This window comes from Lemur catta, chromosome 20, assembly GCF_020740605.2.
Source record: "Lemur catta isolate mLemCat1 chromosome 20, mLemCat1.pri, whole genome shotgun sequence".
Taxonomy (NCBI): domain Eukaryota; kingdom Metazoa; phylum Chordata; class Mammalia; order Primates; family Lemuridae; genus Lemur; species Lemur catta.
The window spans coordinates 6,241,078-6,252,311 of NC_059147.1; the positions used below are offsets into that span (position 1 = coordinate 6,241,078).

Genomic DNA, 11,234 nt, shown 5'->3' on the forward strand with positions numbered 1-11,234 from the left:
GCCTGTCCTGCACTCTTACGTTTGTTTCCTGGAGTATTTTAAAGCAGATCATATCATTTCCCTCAAATATTATATTATGTACTTCACTATGTATGTCTGACAGAAAATTAAATTTTTGAAAAACTTAACCCCAATTCCATTCATTACCCCCAATCCCAAAATTAACAGATATTTCTTATTATCGCTGGGTATGAGTTCATTTTTCCCAGATTGCCTTAAAAAATATCTTTTTATAATTGGCTTGTGGAAATCAGGATTTAAGCAAGGTCCACACATTGCTTTTGGTTGATATGTTGGTCTCTTAAATTTTTTTTTAAATAGCTTTATCGAGATTTGATTCACACACCATTCAACTTACTGATTTAAAGTATACAGTTTAGTGGTTTTGGTATATTCACAGGTTCTTAAGTCTCTTAATCTATAACATTTTCCCCAGCTATTCCCCTTTCCCAGTACCTTTTATTCATCAAAGAAACTCATTTTCTGTAGAATTTTCCCCATTTGGAGGTTTGGCTTATTTGTCATGATGGTTTCATTTAACAGGTCCTCCTAGCGCCCATGTTTCTTGACGACTGGGAGCTAGGTCTAGCGGCTTCGTTCGATTCACGTTCAGCTATTTTGGCAAGGTTAATATAGAGTGCTATGTATATTTCCTACTTTTATACTCCAAATCATACAATGTCATAAAATAGCAATACTAGGATTAATCAGTGGGTTCGCTTACTGGTTTTAGCAACCAGTGTTTGTGGTTGCCTAGGTCCATTATATCATTAGGGGCTACAAAATAGAGATACTCTAATTTTTTTGTTCCTTTTGTTTATTAGCTGTGCTTCTTCTACAAGTAAGAACTGTCTCATCAATTATTTAGTAACTTTGAAATAAAGGTCATATGAATAAGATAAGTATATGATTCTCCCTGACTCTTTTTTCCAAAACAATGAACTGATAATCCTAGCAATCTCTAAAAGTGACCAGTGAAGCTTTTTTTAAGTATCATTTTGAGCTCAGGGTTTTTAAAAATATATTTGTGTTTCATTCCATTATAGTCTTGCTTTTTTTTTTTTTTGAGACAGTGTCTCGCTCTGTTGCCCAGGCTAGAGTGCCATGGCGTCAGCCTAGCTCACAGCAACCTCAAACTCTTGGGCTCAAGCAATCCTTCTGCCTCAGCCTCCCAAGTAGCTGGGACTACAAGCATGCGCCACCATGCCCGGCTAATTTTTTTCTATATATTTTTAGCTGTCCAGATCATTTCTTTCTATTTTAGTAGAGACGGGGTCTCGCTCTTGCTCAGACTGATCTCGAACTCCTGACCTCGAGCAATCCTCCCGCCTCGGCCTCCTAGAGTGCTAGGATTACAGGCGTGAGCCACTGTGCCCTGCCCTAGTCTTGCTTTTTGATACAAAAATTGTACTATGTTTAGGTAGTAGGAATCCCTTCCAGTTGGCTCCTGTGTCTCTTTGATGGGAATCCTAGGTTTTTGATCACTTTTGCTTCCAAGCACAAGATATCCCAGGCTTAACTTGCAATTTTCCTGCTTAAAATATGGAATCAGTTCTTTCTCCAAAAAACCTTGATTTCTTTAGTGGGAAATTGAATTTTAGAGTGCTTATTGATACCATATTGTCATTGCTTCTAGGTCTTTTTAGTGGAAATAGCTAGGAAATAAGCCTTTCTTAGGAAGAGAAAAATCTTGAGTTTGTTCTGATATGTCCCACTTAAATTGAAAAGGGTACAGTGTTAATAACACTATTGAATGTAGTTTAATATTTCTTTGTGGGTTATTTTTTTTTGTCCTTAGGATATATCCCTCAAAAACTAGTCATATTGCTGTGTTTTAAAGTTGAAAAAATTCTCTGTGTGGCTTATTACAAAGTTAGCTTCGGTTTTCACTTTTTTTAAAGGGATTGCTTTTTGTTTGCTTTAATTTTTATTTTTTAATTATATAAAATATTGACACAGTTTTAAGGTTAAAACTGTAAAACAGGATCTATTCGGAGAAAAATATGGTATACCATGCAATGGAATATTATTCAGCCTTAAAAAGGAAAGAAATTTTGACACATGCTACAACAGGGATGAAACTTGAAGACACTGTATGTGCTAAGGGAAATAAACCAGACACAAAAGGACAGGTATTGCGTGATTCCACTTATTTGAAGTATCTAGAGTAGTTAAGTTCATAGAGACAGGAGGTAGGACAGTGGTCACCAGCGGGGCAGGGGCAGTAAGGAGTCACTGTTTCCAGGCTCCAGAGTTTCAGTACTGGATGATGAGAATGTTCTAGACATGGACAGTGGCAATGGTTCACATCACATGCACAACACTGTGAATGTACTTAATGCTACTGAACTGTACACTTAAAAAATGGTTAAAATGGTAAATTTTGTGTGTATTTTACCACCAAAAAAAAATATATTCAGAAAGATCTAGTTTCTGTCCCTTTGCTCTTGTTCTTTGATTTCCACTATATTGGTAATCATCCTTTTTAGTTTTTATCATTTTGTTTTCTTTTTTGAAAACATAGGCAGTTTTTTTTTTTTCTTATTAAAAAATAGTATATAGCTGGGCACGGTGGCTTGTGCCTGTAGTCGCAGCTACAGGCTCTCAGGAGGCATAGAGATTTTTCTCATCTCTTTTTTACACAGTCTGCTATTGATAAACAGTTGAGTTTCCAGTCTTTTGCTAGTCCAAATAAACTGGAATGACCTTTTTTACACATTATGTTGTATTCTTGCCATTGTGTTTTTGGAGTAGATTCCTAGAAGTGAACTTGTTGCATCAGAGAATAGATGGCATTTGTAATTTTGCTAGTCCCCTTCCTAGGGTCTGAGCCATTTTGCATCTCTACTCGCAGTGCTTAGGGGTACCCATTTTGCTATAGCCTCGCTAGCAGCATCTGTTATCAAAAGGTTGGATTTTACCAGTTGGATTAAGTGAGAGATTGTATCTCAATTTTAACTCAACATTTCTTTTATTATGAGGAGGCTGGACATCTTTTCATGTGTCTAAAGGGCTTTTTGTTACTTTTTCTGTGACTGTTCTGTCTTGCCCATTCTTCTATTGGATTGGTCCATTTTCTTCTTTGTATTAAATATACAAGGACAAGTTCTAGGGCCTCACTCCTGACCTGCTGAAAAAGAAACTTTGAGGAGGGCCCAGCAATCCATGTTTTATCGTGTTCTCCAGGTGACTCACATGCATGATAAAGTTTGGGAACCGCTGTTCTAACACATTCTCTTTGTAAAATCCTCTAGTTGTTAAAATGTCTAATTAACGTGTCATTGGACTATATCATCCACTTCTTGGGTTACAGTCCTCTTCCATCCCCTGGGGCGCCCCTCTCTCCTTGAAGGTTCCTGCTGATGGGTTCTGTTCCTGTTCACTAGCCCTGTCATAATTTTAGATACCTTTAGTATCCACATAGATGATCCTTCCAGTAACCTGGTTTTGCAGTTCTTTGACCTCCTTTTCTCCAGTGGCCTTTTCTTCCGTAGAAACAGAGTCTTGCTATATTGCCCATGTTGGTCTCAAACTCCTGGCCTCAAGTAAGTGGTCCTCCTGCCCCAGCTTCCCAAAGTGCGGGGATTATAAGTTTTAGCCAGCTTTTTATGATCTTTAATAATTTATGATGAGCCAGGCATGGTGGCTCACACCTGTAATCACAGCGACTGAGGAGGCTGAGGTGGGAGGGTTGCTTGAGGCTAGGAGTTCAAGATCAGCCTGGGCAACATTAGCGAGACTCTATCTCTAAAAAAAGGTTTAAAAAAAAAAAAAATTACCTGGGTGTGGTAGTGCACGCCTGTAGTTCTAGCTACTCAGGAGGCTGAGGCAGGAGAATCACTTGAACCCAGAAGTTCGAGGCTGCAGTGAGTTATGATCATGCCACTATACTCCAGCCTAGGTGACAGAGTGAGACCTTGTCTCTAAAAAAATAATTATGATAACACAAACATCTCAAAGTAAATTCATACTTTGCCTATTTTTATTAAAGCTAAATGATCCTATTTGTACTTTGAAAACCTTTTTTATCATATTAAAAAGATTAGAATCTCTTTAGTCTGTACATGTGGAATGAAGGTTGTCTTTAAATGAAACTTAGGGGACCTGGGGCCCCTTTTATAGATTGGATATTGATAGCAACATAAGCAGGGCTCATCTTAATTCAGAATTACCAGCTATATTGGGGAGTAATTGGGATGTGCAATAGCTTCTCTGCCAGGAGTTGATGTCACTCTTAGAATCACGCAGCCTATAAAAGAGATTCCTGTCAATACTGTTTTCACGTGCTGGTGGGATTGGTTGAGTGTCACACTGCAAATACTCTCCTCTGCTCTTTCAACAGTGCCTGACTCCTGATCAGCTGATGACATTATGCAAAGCAGGCATTCATAGTAGTAACGTTGGGGTTCGCGTGAACGTTGTTAGCATTTTAGGGATCACTGGCAGCATCCTAGCCAAAGAAGATGGTACACTTGAAACTCTTAAGGTAAAATACCTTGCTTCCAACCTAACATGTTAAGTAATTAGAAGTGGGAGAAGAATAACTGTGAGTGTAGGATTTTTTAAATTTCTGTGGACATGAAGAGAAGAAACCATATCAAGAAGTTGCTGATGAAGTTATATTATTAGAATATACCATTTGGCTTGATCTAACTACATGTGTTAGGTAAGTACTTGAAAAGTTGAGCTGCATTTTGCAATTCAGCTTTATTCCAGGGATACTTTTTCAAAACTAAAATTGTCTTCACTGAAAGGCCAAATTCAGAATTTTCTAAGATACCTTCTGCCTTTGCCATTGCATAAACCACATGTATGTTGTGTTCTGAACAATCCTCCCGGTTTTCTTTATACACCAGATAAAGTATGTTCTGAAAAATACCACACAGTTAATTCTAACATCACTCCATAAATTTTAAGCAGCAACTCTACTAGTGCCAATACACTAGGAATTCACTCAGTACTTTGTCATAGAAAAATTCTTGTGCTGAAGAACTCACTCAGCACCTTATCACAGAGCAATCACTCACAAACTGCATTGCTAGAGATATAACTTCACTAGTGATTAAAAGGACGGAAATAGTAAAAATTACCCTTCATTGTGCTAATAATTGCTGAAGTGTTGATTATTGACCAGTGGGTAATAAACTGATTATTATAAAGTACCTCTTAACCTGCTAATTACTTTACAGTGATGACTGATGTTCTTAAGAATTTTGGGGGGAAAAATGATACATGTATGTATATATGCATACATCAAAGCATTTAGAAAAGTACAAAAGTGAGGGGCCAGGCGCAGTGGCTCATGCCTGTAATCCTAGCACTCTGGGAGGCAGAGGCGGGAGGATCATTTGAGCTCAGGAGTTCGAGACCAGCCTGAGCAAGAGCGAGACCCAGTCTCTACTAAAAATAGAAAGAAATTAGCTGAACAACTAAAAATATGTAGAAAAAATTAGCCAGGCATGGTGGCGCATGCCTGTAGTCCCAGCTACTCGGGAGGCTGAGGCAGAAGGATTGCTTGAACCCAGGAGTTTGAGGTTGCTCTGAGCTAGGCTGACGCCACGGCACTTGAGCCGGGCAACAGAGTGAGACTCTGTCTCAAAAAAAAAAAAAAAAAAGAAAAGTACAAAAGTGTATATAGTGAAAAGATTCACCTCTGTACTTCTAAACTTCCAGTCCCCCAGTTCACCTCTGGAGAGGCAGCCACTGTTAACCCACTTCCTGTGTCATTCCTAGGGCTTTTGCTACATACTCAGTAAATGAGAGAGCGTGTGGCTGTGTGGCATGTATGTGCACACATGTGCGGATGGCGTGTGCAGGTATAGTCATTGCCTCCCCAGGACTATAATTCCCAAGGGCCGCCTTAGTGGAACAGCATGTTTTTCCCAGACATAAGACTTAAAAAGTATTTTTATTTAGTCACATTTACAAGCATGTAGAAAAGCAGAAAGTACAACGAATTTTGTGTTCCTGTGAGAAGATTTAACATTCATTAATATTCTAGCATATGTACTACATACAGTTTCTTTACTGGGTATGTTAAAGGAAATTAAAAACACACCATGGTATTTTTCCCCTATTGGTTCAGGATGCTTCTCTTAAAAATGGAGGCAATTTTTTATATAACTGCCATTATCATGTTAATTATACAATTGACAGTCATTTCTTAACATATCTAATACCTGGTTCATATTCATAATTTTCCACTTATCTAAAAAGTATCTATTTACAGATAGTTTCTTTAAACGTAAAGCCCACACGTTAGGCTTGGTTTGGTGCTTTCTTTGTCTCTCTTAATGTAGAACAGTCCCCTCCACCCCCAGTACAACCCAGCACCACCCGTCTGTCCTCAGCTCCTGGAGCAGCTGTCCCGTATGATGTCCAGCCTGGGTTTGTCTGATTGCTTCCTTGTGGTATTAAGCATATTCCTTTATCCTCTGTCTTTCCTGCAAACTGGAAGTTAGATCTAAAGGCAAGATTAGATTCAGATCAGTCCTTCCTAATGACACTGCTTCAGGGGTGATGCTGTGTGCTTCATATCGCATTATAGGATATTAAATCTGAATACAGTCTTAGACCACGTGTGTTAGATGAGAACATTGAGATGCAGAGAGGGCACCTGTCCAGAAGTCACCGGTTGTTTACGGTGGAGCTGAACTTTGGACTTGTTCTCGGCATTTCCACTGTCCCACCTGTAAGATCAGATGGGCTCTCACCCTTGAGACATAAAGAGTTTACTCTGGAACAGTTCTTTGCATGGTCCATTCTTTAGCCAGCAAACTGCAGAAAAAAACTAGTAGATGTTAAAATTCAACCAATATAGTGGAGAAAAATGAGATTAAATGTTAGGGATTTTTTTTTAATCTTCATAGACTTTTAAAAGCAGATTTTTTTTTTGTTATAGATAAGATTTCTATGCATTTTGACCTCATGCAAAAAGCCTTTTTGAGGGAGGTAGATGGGAAACTTTAATGATTTCCAGGATCATACATCGTTTATGGTTCTCTATTCACTTTATTTAGGGATACAAATTATAATATGTTTTATTATCTGGCTTATATTGTACTTGGTATATTTATCAGTATTTGTCTAATCTTTTAAAAGTTTTAATTTTTCCCTGGCATTTTTATATAAATAGTATGCATAAATTATTGCCACATTTAAAGTCCATACCCACTTGGGAGACTGACTTTAGTCACATCACAATGTGTTTTGTTGTTTCCAGTCCATTGGGTGCTTTCTGCTTGAGGTTGCCACCAAAGATCCTTCCCTTGTGGTAGCAGGAGAAGCTCTGGATGCCCTCTTTGATGTTTTTGCAGATGGCAAAGAAGCTGAAAGAGCTTCAGTTCAAATTAAATTATTATCTACTCTGAAAGAATTCCAGCCAGTCTTCAAAATGAAGGTTTGTAGCTGTTTTATTTGTATGTGCATAAGTCTCAACATTCTGTGGGGATGAAGTGTGTGTAGTTACCACCGTGCAGTTTAGAGGCATGTGGATGACAAATGCCTGTGAATCTCAGTGATTAACGTAGCACTTCATCCCCAGGACTTGGGAAAATGCTTGTTCACTGAGTCATGGCTCGGCAGTGTTACTGTCGAATCACTGAAACTTGAAGCCAAAATGGTATCTGACAAGTTTCTCTCTTTTTTAAGTTTAGTTATGTTAACAATGCTTCATATATATAAATACTATACTCTGTAGTTTGCAAAGTACTTTCATATACATTTTAAATTTATTTTATGTCATGTAATACATTATAAGTTGATTTCATTGTTACGGACATTTCTTTGGTACTCTGAAAAAAAAAGAGCAAACTCCAGGCTGTTCTGCATTGGAGAATGTAGCTACTACCTTCATTAGTCTTTTTATTTATTTATTGTTTTGTCAGAAACACCAAAGCTAACTTTGAGTCAAAAATTAATTTCAAAAACTGTTTTGAGGCCAGGCAGGTAAGTCACACCTGTAATCCTAGCACTTTGGGAGGCCAAGGCAGGAGGATCACTTGAGCTCAGGAGTTCGAGACCAGCCTGATCAAGAGTGAGACCCCATCTGTACAAAAATATAAAAGTTAGTCAGCTGTGGTGCTGCGTACCTGTAGTCCCAGCTACTGGAGAGGCTGAAGCAGGAGGATCGCTTGAGCCTAAGAATTTGAGGCTATGTTGACGCCACTGCACTCTAGCCCAGGAGACACAGTGAGATATTGTCTCAAAAAAACCCACAAAAAGCAAAAGACTGTTTTGGTAGTGGGATAGGAGAACATAAAAACAAATTTGAATTATGTGTCTATTTATAGGTTTACCATTCTCCTCTTATCTAAGTCCCAGTTTTAAAATTATATAATTTTGAGAAATACAAATATTTATATTTTTAGATTTCGGATTAAACATTTGCTTCTAAATCTTTGTCAAAAGAATAGAAATTTACTTGGGAGGCTGAGCTGGGAGTGTCGCTTGAGTCCAGAAGTTCGAGGAAAAAAGAGTAGAGGTTATGATGAGAGGTTTGCTTACTTTTGTTGTTTTCCAATATTTCTTTTATCCAACAAGCTCATAATGCAGAATTTATTTCTCATGGAGAGAATTATATAATGAATTTTTAGGTGAATATGATTCTGTATTTAGAAATTTAAATTTTCTGAAAAATTTTTAACGTATAAAAAATAGTTTTTTGGCCGGGTGCGGTGGCTCACGCCTGTAATCCTAGCACTCTGGGAGGCCGAGGAAGGTGGATCATTTGAGCTCAGGAGTTGGAGACCAGCCTGAGCAAGAGTGAGACCCTGTCTCTACTATAAATAGAAAGAAATTAGCCAAACAACTAAAAATAGAAAAAATTAGCCAGGCATGGTGGCGTGTGCCTGTAGTCCCAGCTACCTGGGAGGCTGAGGCAGGAGGATCGCTTGAACCCAGGAGTTTGAGGTTGCTATGAGCTAGGCTGACACCACGGCACTCTAGCCCAGGCAAGAGAGTGAGACTCTGTCTCAAAAAAAAAAAAAAAAAAAAAAGTTTTCTTTTCAGAAAAAAGGAAAAATAGCAACAAATGGTATGCACATTATCTATGTCATTTTTACATCTAAGCCAGTGTGTTTTTACGAACATTAATATTGGTTTGTTTGTAACATATTTATGTCTTGGCATGTTACATTTAAAAATTTAGTAATAGCCAGGTGAAGTGGCATGCACCTGTAGTCCCAGGTATCAAACCCTGCAGAAGTAAATGCTTAGAAAGGAGTTAGGTAAACTATGAACTGGGAAAATAGCCCCTAACCTCTGGAAGTTCTGTTGTTCTGATTGATTTTCCTACTTAGTGTACATTGCGTGGTAGTAACATTTAATCGTTTTTCTATTCTCAAAAGTACAAAGCTCTACCCTAAGGAAATTTCTTTGTTAGTCAGAGGCTAGCCTGGAATTTTGTTTTTTAAAGTCTATGATTCAATCATTTTTGTAACTATTATTTTAAAGTGCACATTCTAAATTTATATTTATTTTTTACTTACTGTTCCATTTACCTTGAAAGTAAAAATGTTTCACCAAAATCTTGCAGCTATCTTGTTCAGGAAATGGTTAAATACACCCTAAATTACATACTTTCTTTCTTGAAATGAATTAGCGATATATACTACGTCACATGATTTGGTTTTTTGCAGATACGTAAAGAAGGGCGAGGTAAATACAGTACAGATCAGCTGTGTGTTCTCGACAATGTGAAGATGAATTTGAGAAGGTTTGTTGCTTATCAAGAAACTGTTGAGAAAAGGCTGACTTCCTGAACCATCAAAAGAGAAATCCATTTTTTCCGAAAGTATTTGATGCAAAAAATACTAAAGGATTTCCTTGGACTGTATACATATCTGAAAATTATTTTTAAATGCTTATATTCCGTACATTAATTTGAAGTTCATAAAAGCTTCAAAACCTGTCAGAAATGGGTTTTTAAGCTTTGAGACCTGTGTGGCATCTCTAGCACTCTCTACATCATGCTCCCCGCACATTTTTAACCACTGGAAACACGAAGGGTGGAAGGGTGCAAATGCAAAGGAATCTCAGGTGGTTCTTCACTAATTCGAGAGCGGCAAAGAAATTTCAAACAATCATGTTTTCCTTGAATTTTGCCAAAAAAAGAAAATCCAAAGCATTGCTTGGATGTTCTTTTAAGACAGTATCATTTTATATCAGCTGAATCTTTAACTGAAATATGAAGACAAGCTTTATAAAATAATTTTTGGTATGAAGTATACCAATTATGTTTACCTTTTGTGAAGAAGTGAATGAGTTAAATTTGTATTTCACTACTTAGTAGATTATACTAATGAGCTAATGAGATAATTGCCATCCTCTATCTAGGTGGATGTGATCAGTTATTGGATCACTCCTTGATTTAATTTGATACGGAATCAGAATTAGAAAATATTTTTGAATAAATAACTTTTTAATTTAAAGCCTTGTGTCTTACAAAATCTTTTTTAAGATACTAAATAAACCTACTCCTGGATGTTTGCTTGCTAATGAATATTGATTTGAATGTATGTGAGATTTTAAAAAAAGCAGGATATTCCAGCATTACCTTTCAATGCCCTTGAAGTAGTAGGATGAAAGCAGGTCATTATCTCAGAGGGCCCCGAGGGCCTCCACTGTCCATCCATTTACCTGAACAGAGAGTCCACGATGGATATTCAAAATTTCTGCACAGTTGATCTCAGTTGCCCTGATAAAGACCCAATACCCAGTTTAGCAGTTGTTTTTTATTCACTACTTTCTGCACTGTGATGTATTTTACACTTTTTACCTCTATGTTATGGAGTGTTGGGAAACCAAGATTGTTTCCTGGCCCTAAGGGTCACTGAGCCCACGAGACCAAGTAAAATGACCAGATTCTATACATGGTGCGAAAATGGAAATGGTATACCATAAACTAAATTTTGCTTTATTCTCTTTGATCATGGATTTTATGCTGTATATACATTGTGTATGTTTAGTGGTCATTTCAGCTAAATGATTGACACAAGCATGTGTTTTTTGGGAGAGATTCTTCCAATAAAGAAAAGTTTTAGAGTTCTTTCTGCCTCAAATATCTATAGAATATCATTATTTTCAAGGAGAAGAAAGCTTCCAGTCCCATTTTTTTTCCATGCTTTCCAACCTATAGACAATATCCAGGCTATCTGGCACAGGACCTAGTCTATAATAAGCTCTTGATAAATATTTGTTAAATGCATAAATGTTATCGATTCTGTTTGGCAGTT

General features: G+C 37.4%; 1 protein-coding gene across 2 annotated transcripts in view; it reads left to right on the forward strand.

Moving 5' to 3' along the window:
* The window catches only part of HEATR3 (HEAT repeat containing 3), a 36,580-nt gene extending 26,150 nt beyond the window's left edge, over positions 1–10,430 (forward strand). For both annotated transcript variants that reach the window (XM_045533147.1, XM_045533148.1), the window contains 3 exons: positions 4,343–4,486; positions 7,223–7,399; positions 9,639–10,430. In XM_045533147.1, coding sequence (XP_045389103.1) covers positions 4,343–4,486; positions 7,223–7,399; positions 9,639–9,761 — 444 coding nt within the window. In that variant the 3' untranslated portion in view covers positions 9,762–10,430. The remainder of the gene's footprint in view (positions 1–4,342; positions 4,487–7,222; positions 7,400–9,638) is intronic.
* Positions 10,431–11,234: the final 804 nt, after the last annotated feature.